Source organism: Dendrobates tinctorius, unplaced genomic scaffold, assembly GCF_039654945.1.
Source record: "Dendrobates tinctorius isolate UK_male_01 unplaced genomic scaffold, ASM3965494v1 ptg000040l, whole genome shotgun sequence".
Lineage (NCBI taxonomy): Eukaryota > Metazoa > Chordata > Amphibia > Anura > Dendrobatidae > Dendrobates > Dendrobates tinctorius.
Genome location: NW_027361708.1, coordinates 1,335,329 through 1,352,627, shown reverse-complemented (window position 1 = coordinate 1,352,627; position 17,299 = coordinate 1,335,329). Strand labels below are relative to the sequence as shown.

The following is a 17,299-nucleotide window of genomic DNA, read 5'->3' as shown; positions in this document are numbered from 1 at the left end:
TGCATCAACACTTTGCTTCAACCTTGCAAGCATGTATAATACAAAGCTGAACCTTGAGATCCTATAAAAGCAAAAAAAAGGCAAGAAACTTAGCAGAGAAGGCAGCAAAACCTGCGTTTTGGCTGAAACTTTTTTTACTGCCACGAGATCAGGTATTGGCAGCAAAAAAAGGAACATTTTAAAATAGCCTAATAGTTAAACACTCACCCCAAATAGTAGCACCACAGTGCATGTGCTCAGGTGTATATTTAAGGAGCCGGTGACGTCCATTATGATCCTCAATAGAATACAGTGGAATAGTTTGGAATCGTCTCCAGCCCAGCGAAAAAATTAGGGGGTCTCTTGTCTTTAATATCCTCTTATGCCAGCGGTGCTTCTTTAACCGCATCTAGAGAAATAAAAACAAGTAAAAGGTGTCCTAATGCTTATACTAAAGCATCATATGTGGGAATTATAAAGAGAAAAATAGGTTAGATGGTTTATCTAGGGCAGTGTATTAAAATCACCGTTCTGCTTTTATTTTCTTCAGTTTACCTGGATATAGCCCACATTTCCCTCGCTGTTGCCAAGTCCACCAAGAATCAATGGGTAGTGAGGATCAAAGTTGATGACAAACTCACAGGGAACATTTTCGATCTCCATGCGGAGGTACATGCCAGGCCGGAAGCCTTCATACTGTACACGAATCTCATCATCTTGGTCTTCAAACTCTGCACGATTCAGCTAAGACAAGGAAATCAGTAAATTTAGGGCAAAAAGATGGGAAAAGAAAAAAAAAAAAAAGATGGATTTTTGGTTCTTACCGTAAAATCTCTTTCTTGGAGTCTTCATTGGGGGACACAGAATACCATGGGTGTATGCTGCTGCTGCTAGGAGGCTGACACTTTGCAAAAACAAGAAAATTAGCTCCTCCCCGGCAGTATACACCCACCGACAGGCACCAAGCACCTCAGTTGGTGAAAAAGCAGTAGGAGAAGCAACAAGAAAAACTCGAACCATATGTACCAACCCAACAAGGGACTCTAAGACCCAACAGGGTACAACTTAAACAGGGAGGGTGCTGTGTCCCCCAATGAAGGCTCCAAGAAAGAGATTTTACGGTAAGAACCAAAAATCCATCTTTCTTTATCGCCTTATTGGGGGACACAGAATACCATGGGACTTCCCAAAGCAGTCCCAAGGGTGGGAACAGCAAAAAGGAACGAAAGTAACCGAAAGGCTCAGGTCGGCCGGTGAGCCACCGCCGCCTGCAGAACCTTCCTACCAACCACAGCATCAGACGAAGCCTGGGTATGAACCCTGTAGAACCTCGTGAAAGTGTGCAAAGATGACCAGGTTGCAGCCTTGCAAATTTGCATGGCCGAGGCCTGGTGACGAGCAGCCCACGAAGCCGCCACAGCCCGGGTGGAATGAGCTCTTACTCCCGGAGGGGGCCGCTTTTCCTGAAGACGATGCGCTTCCAGAATGGTAGAACGAATCCAGCGAGCGATCGTGGATTTGGAAGCCGGAAGGCCCTTCTGGCGACCTTCAGAGATGATCAGCAAGGAATCGGACAGACGAAAGGAAGAGGTCCTGGCAAGATAGACACGCAGGGCTCTAACTACGTCCAGTTTGTGGAGAGACTTCTCAAGAGGATGAGATGGAGCCGGACAAAAAGAAGGAAGGACGATATCCTCATTGATATGGAAAGCGGAAACCACCTTTGGAAGAAAAGAAGGAACGGGCCTGAGGACGGCTTTGTCCTGATGGAGAATGAGGTAAGGGGAACGACATGACAAGGCCGCCAATTCAGAAACTCTTCTGATGGATGAAATGGCGATCAAAAAGAGAGAAGGGACACAGGAATGTCCTGGAGAGGCTCGAACGGCGCCTTCTGGAGCGCGCTAAGGACGAGGTTGAGATCCCACGGGTCTATTGGCGAATGATGAGGGGGAGCCACGTGGGAAACCCCTTGTAGAAAGGTCTTGACCTGTGGTAGAGAAGCTAGCTCTCTTTGGAAGAGGATAGAGAGAGCGGAAACCTGGCCCTTGAGTGTACTGAGGGACAGACCCGCGTCTAACCCAGCCTGAAGAAACCCTAGGATAGACGGGATAGAAAAAGACATTGGGAAGACTCTTTTATCATCGCACCAACGGAAAAAAGCCTTCCAGTACCTATAGTAAATGCGGGAAGAGGCTGGTTTCCTGGCTCTGATCATAGTTTGAATAACCTGACTGGACAGACCTGATTCCTTCAGAATTGCGGTCTCAACGGCCATGCCATCAAACTCAGAGACTGAGAATTCTCGTGGTAAAGGGGGCCTTGCGAGAGAAGGTCTGGACGGTCCGGAAGCCTCCAGGGAACGTCCGCGAGCATGTTGACCAGTTCCGCGTACCAAGGCCGTCTTGGCCAATCTGGAGCGACTAGAATCACTGGTACGCCTTCCGATTTTATCTTTTTGACCACCCGAGGGATCAGTGCCAGAGGCGGGAACAGATACGGAAGTTGAAACTGGGACCACGGAGTCACCAGTGCGTCGCATGCGACGGCTAGAGGGTCCCTGGGCCTGGCTACGAACTGCGGCACCTTGTGGTTCATCCGAGATGCCATGAGATCGACATCCGGGGTGCCCCAACGGTCGCATATCTGAGAGAAAACCGCGGGGTGTAGGGACCATTCGCCGGACGCTAGGCCCTGGCGACTCAGAAAGTCGGCTGCCCAATTTTCCACCCCTGGAATATGGACGGCGGAGATCGTCGGAACGTAACGTTCTGCCCAGCGGAATATCTTGGCCACTTCTGACATTACTTGTTTGCTGCGCGTGCCCCCCTGATGGCTTATGTACGCCACGGCCATGGCGTTGTCCGACTGAATACGGACCGGCTTGCCGGAGAAGAGGGGCTGCCAGTGAAGAAGGGCCAGGAAAATTGCCCTGATCTCTAAAAGATTGATTGGAAGGAGAGACTCCTGTGGCTTCCAGCGGCCTTGGGCCGCTTTCTGATGGAACACGGCTCCCCATCCTAGAAGGCTCGCATCGGTGGTGATGATTCGCCACTGAGGCGGAAGGAAGGACCTCCCTTGGAGAACTGACGCTGGCTGTAGCCACCAAGTGAGAGACTGCCTCACTCTGAGAGGAAGCCGAATAGGACGGTCCAAGGACCTCGTGGTCTTGTCCGAGGCTGAAAGCAGAGACAGCTGGAGGGGGCGAAGGTGAAACTGCGCAAAGGGCACTGCTTCCATGGAGGCCACCATCTTCCCCAGGACCTTCATGCAGAACCGAATGGGAATGGGAGCAGGCCTCTTGAGAGTTCTGATGCCCTTGGACAGAGTTGTAAATTTTTCCTTTGGAAGAAAAACACGGGCTAGCTCCGTGTCGAATTCCATACCCAGAAAGGTCAGACGCTGGGTGGGGATCAGAATGGACTTCTCCTTGTTGACCAGCCAACCTAGGCGGCTGAGAGTGTCCAGGGTTATCTGAAGGCTCCGGAGACAGTCCTGGCGAGACGAACCCTTGATCAAAAGATCGTCTAGATAAGGGATGATGAGGATCCCTCTGGAGCGAAGGATGGCCTTGACGGTCGCCATCACCTTCGTGAAAACCCGGGGCACTGAAGCTAGGCCGAAAGGGAGAGCTGTGAACTGAAAGTGGTCTCCCTGAAACGCAAATCGAAGATACTTCTGATGTTGCACACATATTGGAATGTGCAGATAGGCATCCTGAATGTCCACCGAGCAGAGAAATTCCCCGGGCTCCATGGAAGCAATCACCGACCGAAGAGACTCCATCCTGAAATGAAGAATCTTCACGTGGCGATTGAGCAATTTGAGGTCCAGAATAGGACGAAGAGAGCCGTCTTTCTTCGGGACTACAAAGAGATTGGAGTAGAACCCGGAAAACCGTTCGTCTGAGGGAACGGGAACAATGACTCCGGCGGAAAGAGGGGAGGAAATGGCCTGCAGAAAACCCGGAATCTGGGCCCGCTGTCGCGGAGGCCGAGACCGGAAAAACCGTCTGTTCGGGAGTGAAGCAAATTCGATTTTGTAACCGGATGCGACGAGTTCTCTGACCCAAGCGTCGTCTACAACGGACAGCCAAGCATCCGCGAAAAAGCAAAGTCTGCCGCCCACCCTGGAAGAAATTCCAGGTGGGGGTGACCCGTCACTTAGACGAAAATCTGCCGGAATTGGCTCCTGCAGATCTGGAATATTGTCCTCTAGATCTCCAGCGAGGAGCGGGTTTGTAGGAAGGTTTCCTCTGATCCCGCTCCCTGGTGGCAGGCGGCCGATCCTGTTGAGTGGCTCTCTCCGTGGCAGAGAAGGGACGAAAGGGCCTGAATGGTCGAAACCCCCTTCTGTTGAAGGGACGTTTTGGTCGAGACTGGGGAAGCGAAGTACTTTTACCTCCAGTGGCATCGGAAATTATCTGATCCAGCTTTGCTCCAAAGAGCCTAGAGCCATGGAATGGCAGATTGGTAAGCGACTTTTTCGAAGTAGTGTCCGCATTCCATGACTTTAGTCAAAGGACTCGGCGTACAGCTACTATGTTGCTGTTAGCCCTTGCTACGCAGCCGGCCGCGTCCAAGGAGGCGGCCAAAAGGTATTTTCCCGCCTGGTTAATCTGATCTGCAAGATCTGCCAATTCGTCTCGAGGAGCTGACGCTAAGATGCCTCTGCGAAGAATTTTTGCCCAAGTGGAAATGACCTTCGCCACCCAGGCGGATGCGAAAATAGGGCAGAGAGGCGCCAGATGCCTCAAAGATAGACCTAGCCAGAGATTCAATCTGCCTGTCAGTAGGATCTTTGAGCGATGCCCCGTCTGGCAGAGAGAGCACCGTTTTAGAGGCTATCCGGGATACTGGAGGATCTACCTCTGGAGCCTTGGACCACTTTGAGAGCAGTTCTGCGTCAAAGGGGTACAGAAAACGTCCAAATACTTGCGGCCTGAGAAACGTTGCTCAGGGCGCTACCAGTGTTTGGATAAGGTAGTATCGAAATCGTTGTGATTGGGAAAGGTTCAGGACGGAGGTCTGGCTCGTCTAAGGAGAACCGAGCTTTCCTGAGCTGGAGCCTCATCCTGTTTAAGCTTTAGTGTTTGGAAGATAGCTGCAATAAGACTATCGACCATGTCCCGCGTTTTAGAAACGCTGTTCCCCTCTGAGCTAGCTTCCGAATGAGAATCATCGCCTGACTGAAGGCTGTCATCCGAGGAAGGAGAAGGAGGCCTGGGAGCGGAAGGGCCCTGCGAGCTCGAAGACGAAGTGGACAGAGCCCGCTTCCTAGAAGTCCTTCCCTGTCTGTCTCTCTGAAGGTCGCGGTCAGGTGCGGACGACTCACCCCGAGAGGCGGTCGGGGCAGAGGTGGCTGAGGATAGCTGAGGTAATCGTTCTAGGACCTGGACCAGCGACTGTGATACTTTTGTCAAGTCAGAAACAGACTGTGACATTGTAACGGCCCACTCCGGGGGGAGAGAGGAGGGAAGAGCGCCCTCCGCCCGGGACTCTGTGCGTTCCTGAGATGCTGACATATTTGAAGGACTGCAGGGGGGGCAGAATGGGGACGACCGACCCGATGCCCACTTCTTTTTACAGCGTGCACAGGCGTAATAGGTAGCGGTGGGCCTGAAGCAGAGATCCCCTGAAGGGTTGGGCATAAGTAAACTGCACTGAATGGCCACAGAAATTAGGGAATAACTGCCGAGGAGAGCTAATCCTTGCCTCAGAGCCGAGCCTACCGAGATTCTGTGCGAGCAGCAGAAGAAACGCCGAATGTCCCCCAAGCAGCGCAGGAAGGTAGTGAAAACCCAGGAAATCCTGGTGCTGGAAGATGGGGGCGGAGCTTAGCGGCTGCGCTGTGATTAGCTAACGGCGACGGAGAGGGCATGGCAGAAAGGGGAGGCTGGCATCTCAAAGAGAAAGAAGCCCTGTGATGGGCTAGAAAAGGCGCGCTGAAAAGAGCGCGCTCAGGAAGGGAGGAGGGAGCAGAGAAATTCCCCTCGCTGAGGGGAAAGTGAAAGTAAAAGTGACGGCGCCGCAACCCCATGCCTACCCCGACATACCGCGCTCAGGAAGCAATATGACAGCGGTCCCCTGCTTGCGACGCTGCTGCGGTGAGTGAAGGGATCCCCAGAGTCTCCCTGACTAGAAAAGGGGAAGGGAAGGGACGCAAACAGCTGTGTGAGCGCGCGGCAGGCAGAAAGGGCGGGAGATTCAAAAACTGTGGACCTGTAATCCCAAGGTCCAACTTCTCCCATGCACTATGCCTATGCCTGAAGAGGATGACCACAGGGGCCCACGGGGAAACGGCAGGCCGCTGGGGGGAAGGGAGTCCTCGGTACCCGCATCCTGCAGAAGACGGCTTGAACCACCTGCGATCGCCGTCTTCCTCTCAGCCCTGTCCCGAGAGAGGGGTGAGGAGGGGGATTCGGCAAGGACCAGCCACCTGTCCACAACCCTTATCACCGGAAGGTGATAGGGAAAAGTCCTGCCTGCGGTACTGAGAGTTGCGATGTGGGTGACACCACACTGCTCGCTCAGCCGCATGATATAGGAAATGAGGGTGATAAGTATACCCTGTTTCCCAACGGAAAAAACCTAAAAGATAAAAGAAGAAAGGATTAAAAAGTTCAAACTAAACCCTGAAAGGAAAAATTGGATTAATAACTGCGGATCTGGGGAGATCCCGGTCCGCCTCCTACAGACACTAAGCACAAACTGAGGTGCTTGGTGCCTGTCGGTGGGTGTATACTGCCGTGGAGGAGCTAATTTTCTTGTTTTTGCATAGTGTCAGCCTCCTAGCAGCAGCAGCATACACCCATGGTATTCTGTGTCCCCCAATAAGGCGATAAAGAAAGTAGATTTATAATATAAGGGCTTGTTCACACGCATTATTGCCATGGGTTTTGCAGCGGAAAAAAACAGCGTTTTACAGTAGCAGCAAAGTGAATGCGATTTTTTTTTTTTTAAATCCCGTGCTCATTATGCCTACTTTTTCCCTGCAGATTTGAACCAAAGATTTTTCAAATTTGTAGAATGTCAAATTCTTTCAGTGTTTTGCAGCGTTTTTCAGCCATTGAAAATGTGTGAGGTAAACAATGCATGTTAAAACAAGTAAAAAAGAAAACACAAAAAACGTGCATCTTTTATGCAGTGTTATTCCTGCCAACACTTTTTGACTGCAGAAAAATCTGCTGGCAATACTCAACATGTGCACATAGCCTGTAAAGTCATACTTTGATAAACATACGCTTGCCTTTTCACAAAGAGTTTTTAAAAAGTAAGTAAACCTTTATAAAAAAAATGTTTAATATTTTACTGCCCTTTTAATTGCAAGATCTGATCAGTGGAGGTCTGGGTCATGAGACCCCCACCAATTGCTCACATCACATCACCTGTGAGATATGTGCAGTTCAGGAGACCGGAGCGAATAGACCCTGCCTGAGTATGGACACAAGGCAGAGACTGAGTTTTGAGCAATTGGCAGGGATCTCCGAACGTGGAACCTCACAGATTTTCCTGTAATAAAAAGGGCAGTAAAAGGTAATAAATATATAATAAATGAGATATAGATATATATCACATTATATATAAAAAAGATTAAACAGTTCAGTTGCTCTTTAAGTGACCAAAAAACCTTTATTTTTCACCGACCTCTGCTTGCTTCTGCATCTCTTCTTTCAGGTCATCAAAATACGTAGGATCAGCATCTCCATCATCATACTCCATGTTGAAGCGTTCCTTGAGCTTCTTCTTTTTCTCCAGCCGCTGCTTTGTGTTTTCTTCCTCTGCTGGAGCGGCTTTATCATCACCTCCCTCCTCACCCTCCTCTTCAGACTGCAAATACAATACATATGGGGAAGTCAGGTAAGCGAACACGGCAGACAAAGTTTTATGTTTTGAGCACTCTCCACAAGTTTGGGGACAAGCAAAAATATGATATAAGGCTGTGTCCACACAAAGTTTAGGAGTTTTTTTTCATGTTTAATAAACCCAGAAAATGCACTACAGAACCACTGTGAGCAAGCATAGTCTTGAGGGTGTTTTTTTTTTTAACACTTTACACCCAGTACATTATCCAAGATTATGTGCCCACCAGAGTAAAGCATCGCCTAAGGCCCCATTCAGACATCCACTTTTACGTATGTGTTCTATCCATGATTTCACAGAAAGAACAAACACAATAAAGTCTATGGTACTAGTCACATACCTGTATTCTTTTGTAGACCATGTGTCCACATAAAAAAAAAAGGATATTTTTGTGTACTCACCGTAAAATCTCTTTCTCTTAGCCTCTAATTGGGGGACACAGAACCATGGGTGTTATGCTGCCGTCCACTAGGAGGCGACACTATGCATAATCTGAAAAAGATTAACTATGGCTCCTCCTCTGCAGTATACACCCCTGGACGGCGTCAGCCTTTTCCAGTTCTGCACAAAAGCATTAGGAGGAACATAACAGAAACAACATAATCATGCCTGTAAGAAGGCTACTATATACAGGCTCAAAGAACAATATGAGAACCCAACCGTAACAACGGCCCGAAGGGGCAACAGGGTGGGAGCGGTGTCCCCCAATTAGAGGCTAAGAGAAAGAGATTTTACGGTGAGTACACAAAAATCTCCTTTACTCTGTCGCCTCATTGGGGGACACAGAACCATGGGACGTCCCAAAGCAGTCCCTGGGTGGGAAGCAAAGGACGAATATTGTGCTAGCAGGACCCTAAACTTGGGGCACTGCCGCCTGCAGAACCAGTATACCCAGGCTCGCGTCCACTGAGGACTGGGTATGAACACTGTAGTGTTTCGTAAACGTGTGTAGGCTAGTCCAAGTGGCCGCCTTGCACACTTGTTGTGCCGAAGCCTGGTGCCAAATGGCCCAGGAGGCCCCTACTGCCCGTGTAGAGTGTGCCGTGATACCGGCCGGAAGAGGGGAACTGTTAAGCTGTTAAGCCGGTAGGCCTCATGTATGGTGGACTTGATCCACCTAGCAAGGGTAGCCTTGGAAGCCGGCAGGCCCTTGCAACCACCTTCCGGAAGAATGAAGAGGGAATCAGACTTCCGGAAGGGTGCAGTCCTGGACACGTAAATCCGCAATGCTCTGACGAGGTCAAGCATATGCAGAGCCTTCTCCTCTCTATGAACCGGAACAAGGGATGGCAGTGAGATTTCCTCATTGAGGTGAAAGGTGGACACAACCTTCGGAAGGAAGGCTGGTGCACTACGGAGAACCACCTTGTCCTGGTGAAAAGCTAAAAAAGGCCGTCTGCAGGAAAGTGCTGACAATTCAGACACTCTGCGTAGCGACGTGATTTCCACTAGAAAAAACACTTTCTGTAACAGAATGCAGAGCGGGACTTCTTTAAGGGGTTCGAAGGGTGGTGCCTGTAATGCTGTCAGGACCAGGTTGAGGTCCCACGTTTCCAGTGGACGTCTGTAGGGGGGAACCAAATCGTGAAACTCCCTGGAGAAAAGTCCTTACTTGCGGTTTGGTAGCAATGCGCCTTTGAAAAAGGACTGAAAGCGCTGACACCTGACTCTTAAGCGAGCCTAGGGATAGCTTGGCGTCTAGGCCCTATTGAAGGAAACCTAGTACCTTCGGGAGGGAATAAGGGAGTGGGACCTGTCCGTGAGATTCGCACCAGGAAAAGAAAGCTCTCCAGGTACGATAATAAATCTTGGCTGAGGCTGGCTTCCTTGTCCTGATCATGGTCGCAATGACATCCGGTGAGAACCCTGCCTGGGTTAGAATCCAGGTTTCAAGGGCCATGCCGTCAAATTGAGAGCCCCTGAATTCTGATGGTAGAACGGACCTTGTGACAGAAGGTCGTGACGGTCGGGGAGACGCCAGGAGGCGTCTGCTGTAAGTTGTACGATGTCGGCGTACCATGTACGTCTGGGCCAGTCCGGCGCGATCTGGATGGTTGGAACTCCCTCTTGTTTGATCTTCCTCACGACCCTGGAGATCAGGGGGAGGGGTGGAAAAATGTACAGGAGCTTGAACTGGGGTCCAGTCCTGGACCAGGGCATCCGCTCCAAGCGACCGCGGGTCGTGTGTCCTGGCCATGAAATTGGAGACCTTGGCATTGAGATGGGATGCCATTAGGTCCACATCCGAGGTTCCCCAGCGTTGACAGATCTGATAAAAAATTTCGGGGTAGAGAGACCACTCCCCCGAGTCCATTCCTTGCCTGCTGAGGAAGTCGGTTTCCCAGTTTTCCACACCCGGAATGTGGACCACAGAGAGTACCGACCTCGTGTCTTCCGCCCAGTGGAGGATAAGTGCCACTTCTCTCATCGCATGGGCGCTGCGGGTCCCGCCTTGGTGATTCACATATGCCACCGCCGTGGCATTGTCCGACTGTATCCGTATGTGAGAGGCTGCAAGCAAGTGATGAAAGGTTCTCAGTGCCAGGAAGATGGCCCGGATTTCGAGGATATTGATGGGCAAGGTCGCTTCCATTGGTGACCACTTGCCTTGTGCCCTGTGATGTAGGTGCACCGCGCCCCAACCTGTCAGGCTTGCATCGGTTGTGAGGACCTTCCATTGACCTGAGAGAAAGGGTTTTCCTCTTGCAAGTGAAGTTGGCTTGAGCCACCAATGTAGGGACCTCCTGGTTGACGATGTCAACCGGAACTCCCTGTCGAGGGAGAAGGGGTTCCTGTCCCAAGATTTGAGGATGGCTAGTTGAAGAGGCCCGAGGTGAAACTGGGCAAATGGCACTGCCTCCATTGCTGCTGCCATCCTGCCGAGGACTCTCATGGCAAACCGGAGAGATCGGGGAGGATTGCGGAGGAGTTTGCGAACTCCCAGACGGAGGGCCAGTGTCTTGTCCTTGGGAAGGAGCACCAGACCCCTGGAGGTGTTGAATAACATCCCCAGGAAAGTTAGAGTCTGACTCGGGGTAGCCGATGATTTTTGTAGGTTGACTAACTGTCCCAGACAACTCAGTGTGTCTATTGTGATTGAGACACTGACCTCGCAGTCCTTGAAGGTGGAAGACTTGATGAGAAGGTCGTCCAGGTACGGAACGACTAGAATGCCTCTGGAGTGTAGAACGTCCATGGTGGCTGCCATGACCTTGGTAAATGTTCTTGGAGCCGTGGCGAGTCCGAACGGGAGAGCGACAATCTGGTAGTGGTTTTGGTTGATCGCGAACCTGAAAAACCTTTGATGGGCGGGAGCAATTGGTATGTGCAGATATGCGTCTTGTATGTCTATGGAGGCAAGGTATTCTCCCTGCTCCATGGATGTTATGAAGGACAGGAGGGACTCCATGCGGAAATGACGGACCCGTACATATTTGTTGAGCTGTTTTAGGTCTAGCATGGGCCGGACGCTGCCTCCTTTCTTGGGAACTACAAATAGATTGGAGCAGAACCCTCGGAACCTTTCGTTCGCGGGAACTGGTACTACGACTCCTGCTTGAAGGAGAGAGGAGACCGCTTGGTGGAAGGCACGAGCCTTGTCTGATGGTGTTGGTGGAATAGAGAGGAAGAACCGGTTCGGTGGAGTGTAAGTGAACTCTATCTTGTATCCGGAAGACACTATTTCCCTGACCCACCTGTCTTGTGTAATAGGCAGCCAGACTTGCTGAAAGAGTAGAAGTCACCCGCCTACTGGTGGGATGTCTTCCGGAGTTCGTGAGTCATGATGAAGCAAAGTTCTGAGGTTTTCCTCCCATGGGTTTCGCTTGGCCTGCTTTCGACTGCCAAGTCCTGTCCGGTCTCTGCGCCGTCCGTGGGTTGTCCCTGCGTGGAGAGCGGTTACGATTCTGCGCTGGGCGCGAGACGGACCAGCCCGAAGAGTTCCGAAAGGATCGGAATCGTGTTTGGTTTCTCGGTTTAAACGTGCGTTTAGGTTTCAGTTGAGGGAGAGAGGTACTCTTACCCCCAGTGGCATTGGATATCATTGTGTCCAACTTTTCGCCGAAAAGCCTTCCACTAAGGTACGGAAGATGCATGAGGGACTTCTTTGAGGCCGCATCCACTTTCCCTTCTCGCAGCCAGAGGATACGCCGAATCGTAATGGCGTTTGCCGCTATCCCCGCTAGACCTCTTGCTGAGTCTAGGGCTGCATGAAGCATGTAGTCTGCTACCACTGCTATTTGAACCGCTTGGTCCGAGAGCCCGGTATTTGAAGCTTGAAGACCCTCCTGCAGTTTTTTGGCCCAAGCCAGGATGGCCTTGGCCGCCCAAACTGAAGCGAACGCAGGGGCCAGGGAGGTCCCTGCCTCTTCGAAAATGGAACGAGCCATGCGTTCTACTTGCCGGTCTGCTGCGTCCCTGAGGGTTGAGCTATTTGGCAGTGAGAGTAGGGTCTGTGCTGCTAGTCTAGATAACGGGGGTCCACTTTGGGTGGATCTGTCCACTCTTTGGTGTCCTTCTGTAGGAAGGGGTACTTCGCTACCAAATATTTGCGATTGGCAAATTTTTTCTCAGGCTGCGAAAACTGCTTAGTAAGTATCATTTGAAACTCATGGTGATTAAGGAAGACCTTAGGCGGTTTCAGAACACTTTCAAAGCAAATCTTATGTTCTGGGGCTGGATCTGAAAATTCCAGCACCCGAAGGATGGCAGAGATTATGTCCTCAACTAGCGCTGTATTGTAGAGGGACAAGGTACCACGGACCTCTCCGTTCCGTTGTCTGAGTCGGAGTCACAGATGCCTTCCGAATCCTGTGTATCGCTAAGGTGTTCCCTGGTGGGCGATCTGGGGCAGAGGTCTTCTGTGGTAGGGGATCTCTGTGGTGAACTGCATTGTCTATCTCTGATAGGGGGACTGCCTAGGAGACCTGGAATGTGTGCTATAGGACGACTCAGGTGATCACGACCTGTGGGTCCGCTTACGTCTGTGAGAGTCGGAAACAGCATGTTCCTGAGACAAGCTGTCCGTTTGCTGGGTAACGTTCATACAGTGTTGGCCAAAAGTATTGACACCCCTGCAATTCTGTCAGATAATACTCAGTTTCTTCCTGAAAATGATTGCAAACACAAATTCTTTGGTATTATTATCTTCATTTAATTTGTTTTAAATGAAAAAACACAAAAGAGAATGAAGCAAAAAGCAAAACATTGATCATTTCACACAAAACTCCAAAAATGGGCCAGACAAAAGTATTGGCACCCTCAGCCTAATACTTGGTTGCACAACCTTTAGCCAAAATAACTGCGACCAACCGCTTCCGGTAACCATCAATGCGTTTCTTACAATGCTCTGCTGGAATTTTAGACCATTCTTCTTTGGCAAACTGATCCAGGTCCCTGATATTTGAAGGGTACCTTCTCCAAACTGCCATTTTTAGATCTCTCCACAGGTGTTCTATGGGATTCAGGTCTGGACTCATTGCTGGCCACCTTAGAAGTCTCCAGTGCTTTCTCTCAAACCATTTTCTAGTGCTTTCTGAAGTGTCTTTTGGGTCATTGACCTGCTGAAAGACCCATGACCTCTGAGGGAGACCCAGCTTTCTCACACTGGGCCCTACATTATGCTGCAAAATTTGTTGGTAGTGTTCTGACTTCATAATGCCATGCACACGGTCAAGCAGTCCAGTGGCAGAGGCAGCAAAGCAACCCCAAAACATCAGGGAACCTCCGCCATGTTTGACTGTAGGGACCGTGTTCTTTTCTTTGAATGCCTCTTTTTTTCTCCTGTAAACTCTATGTTGATGCCTTTGCCCAAAAAGCTCTACTTTTGTCTCATCTGACCAGAGAGCATTCTTCCAAAACGTTTTAGGCTTTTTCAGGTAAGTTTTGGCAAACTCCAGCCTGGCTTTTTTATGTCTCGGGGTAAGAAGTGGGGTCTTCCTGGGTCTCCTACATACAGTCCCTTTTCATTCAGACGCCGACGGATAGTACGGGTTGACACTGTTGTACCCTCGGACTGCAGGGCAGCTTGAACTTGTTTGGATGTTAGTCGAGGTTCTTTATCCAACATCCGCACAATCTTGGGTTGAAATCTCTTGTCAATTTTTCTTTTCCATCCACATCTAGGGAGGTTAGCCACAGTGCCATGGGCTTTAAACTTCTTGATGACACTGCGCACGGTAGACAGAGGAACATTCTGGTCTTTGGAGATGGACTTGTAGCCTTGATATTGCTCATGCTTCCTCACAATTTGGTTTCTCAAGTCCTCAGACAGTTCTTTGGTCTTCTTTCTTTTCTCCATGCTCAATGTGGTACACACAAGGACACAGGACAAAGGTTGAGTCAACTTTAATCCATGTCAACTGGCTGCAAGTGTGATTTAGTTATTGCCCACACCTGTTAGGTGCCACAGGTAAGTTACAGGTGCTGTTAATTACACAAATTAGAGAAGCATCACATGATTTTTCGAACAGTGCCAATACTTTTGTCCACCCTCTTTTTTATGTTTGGTGTGGAATTATATCCAATTTGGCTTTAGGACAATTCTTTTTGTGTTTTTTCATTTAAGACAAATTAAATGAAGATAATAATACCAAAGAATTTGTGTTTGCAATCATTTTCAGGAAGAAACTGAGTATTATCTGACAGAATTGCAGGGGTGTCAATACTTATGGTCAACACTGTAGCAGAGACACGACCCTGCAGAGCTTGCAGCAATGTAGCGGTTAAGTTATCTATGGACTGTGTCATAGACTGCGACATCTGAGTAGCCCATTCTGGTGTGGTATCCGACACTGAAGCGTTGGTAGGGACTTCCTGGGGTTCTGACCCAGAGTTCTGGATGCAATCCCGGCAGTGCGGATACGTGCTGCTACTGGAGAGAGTGGCTTTGCAGGCTGTGCAGAATGCATAGAAACATTCCTGCCTGGTTCTTTCTTGAGCCCGGCATAGTGCACAGAGGCTGGCTATCAGGGATCCTACAGGGGTGGCTACGCAGAGGGAACCCACAGAGAGCCTTATAGGTAATATGGATTCACAGCTGAGTAAAGAGAACCCAGCTGTGATCTTACCCCACCAGTGCCCCTAGGTCCAGCGCCGACAATTCACAGTTCTGTGCCCCCCGGAGACTGCGGTGGTTCTCCTTCTTGCTGGAGGCGACCGTTGTCAGATATGCCTGCAGCCAAAAAAAAAAAAAAAAAAAGAAATGGCCACCGGGACGCTGAGGAGAGGAAGGAGGGGGCGGAGAGATGAAATGGGCGCGCTGGGCTATGTAGAAGCGCGCCCTTTCTGCCTTGATCCGCCCCTTCTATGACACTATAGAGTGTCATCTTAGTCATCCGGGGGGCGGGCCGGGGGGGGCGGAGAAAAGGCGGCGGCTTCAGCTAGGCCGAAGCCGCGGTCTCAATTAGAGGTCTGACGCCCAGGAGGGCTCCAGGGCAGCGCGGTAGTCCGGGAGGGGGTCGGATCTGCACCAGACCCACCCAGAATGGGCGACTGGCTAGCGGTGGGGACAGCAGGGGTAGCGGTTCCTGTTTGGGGGGGTCCCTCTGAAGCGCTATGGAGCCGCTGCTGCTGCAGAGACAGGGGCGCAGAAAGCCCTGTCTCTGCTGTGTCAAGTCTGCCTGCACCCTCCCCCGGCCCCAGCAGGATCCCACAGCTGGTCTGGGGTCCCTGGTGCAGAGTGCTACCTATTCACCGACCCTACTTAAGGTGCATCAACCTAATGCCCCCTGAGGGGGATTAGGGAGGGTGCGTCTGACACCGTCAGGGGGTCTTCATCCTCGCCTCGACCTCAACCCAGACCCCAAAAGGGGTTGGGGAAGGAGGGGGGGTCTCAACTTCGGACCAGTACCCGAGGGACTGGGGAAGGAGCGACATGGGGAATAGCCGTCTCCACTTCAACTGGGCACCCCTAAAAAGGGGGCCAAGGAAGGAGCCATGCCGGGAATCTCGCTGGAGACCCACTTTTCTTCATCTGTATTCCGAAAAAAAAAAAACGGAAGAGAAAAAAAAAAAAAAAATGTGCCTCCTTGCGACACTAAGCAAAAACTGGAGAAGGCTGACGCCGTCCAGGGGTGTATACTGCAGAGGAGGAGCCATAGTTAATCTTTTCAGATTATGCATAGTGTCGCCTCCTAGTGGACAGCAGCATAACACCTATGGCTCTGTGTCCCCCAATGAGGCGACAGAGTAAACACATATATATCAGTTTTTAATCCAAGTCACGGATTACCCATACAAGTCTAAGGGTCCATGAAAATCACTGACAGCACTTGGACGGCATCAGTGTTTAATCCATTACATGTACTGTCTGTGATTAACACTGTAATTGATAGAAGCTTTGTTATTTATTTTTTTCATTTCTGAAAATAACTGATGAAAAACTGACACTGTCCAAAGACTGATTATCATTGGATCATCTTATGTATGTCAAAAATCACAGACGTCTGAATGATGCCTTAGTGGTAGTCTCTAAATTGCTCACACCCTTTCCTCTAATAGAAAAGACTATTTCCCAACTCCACTTCAGTTTCCCACAGGGAGCCATAGCCCCCACTTGCGTTTACCCCATTACTCGGAGCAGCCACCAATTCCTAATTTTCAAATCCCCCACACGGCTTTAGCAGCCACTTTCTCAAGGAGTCAGAAGACCAACCACGTCTTCTGTTCATTATTGCCACAGCATGACTCCCTCCCAACCCAACTCCTATGTAGTCACAAAAAAAGACCCTTATTTACTTGACACACACTCCTATGATACATTGTTTGATAATAAGATGACATATGCAACCATCAATTAGTAGAAAGCACACAACCACTGAATGCAAAAGATAAAAAAAAAAATAGGTCACCAGGGTCAATTTTCTAGTCATTATGAAGACGGAGTGTGGTCCAGCCACGGATGAGGCCACTAAAAAAGGCGTTAACTCTATGACAGCAATTCATCGTGCTAAATATGCATTACCTCCTCTTTCTGGGACTCTGGTTTGCCCTTATGCACCTGTCCTGTCTCCAGATCTTCAAAATCACCATACAGCTCCTCTGAGAATACATAGATATAGCAAAATAAGTAACTCAAAAGTGGTATGTTGATCAGATGTCACATATTGCTCGGATAACAGGTATAAGAGGAATGAAATGGATTTTACCATCTTCGTGCAGCAGCTTTTCAGCATCCTTTTCTGCTTCCCAATTTCCAGTGACAAAGCAATCACGAATGCAGTCCATAACCTGACAAGCATAAAACAAATGTGAGCTGGAATCAATCTGTTATGGAGATAGTAGACATCATACATGGCTATAAGCGTGATAGATTAGGCAATACCTTCTAATGACTAAGGCTGTGTGCACACGGTGCGGTTTCTGCTGCGTTTCCGCAGCGGTTTTGCCGCTGCGGAAACGCAGCAGTTCCGCTGACCAAGTACAGTACAATGAAACCCTATGGGGTTTCAAAAACGCTG

At 49.8% G+C, this 17,299-nt stretch overlaps 1 protein-coding gene across 3 annotated transcripts in view; it reads right to left on the bottom strand.

The window, feature by feature from the left end:
• Positions 1-17,299, bottom strand: part of BMS1 (BMS1 ribosome biogenesis factor) — a 90,975-nt gene that overhangs the window by 9,305 nt on the left and 64,371 nt on the right. For all 3 annotated transcript variants that reach the window (XM_073574771.1, XM_073574773.1, XM_073574774.1), the window contains exons 13-17: positions 16,988-17,069; positions 16,804-16,880; positions 7,626-7,808; positions 535-723; positions 208-388 (exon numbers count right to left, since the gene is read on the bottom strand). In XM_073574771.1, the coding sequence (XP_073430872.1) occupies positions 208-388; positions 535-723; positions 7,626-7,808; positions 16,804-16,880; positions 16,988-17,069 (712 nt within the window). The remainder of the gene's footprint in view (positions 1-207; positions 389-534; positions 724-7,625; positions 7,809-16,803; positions 16,881-16,987; positions 17,070-17,299) is intronic.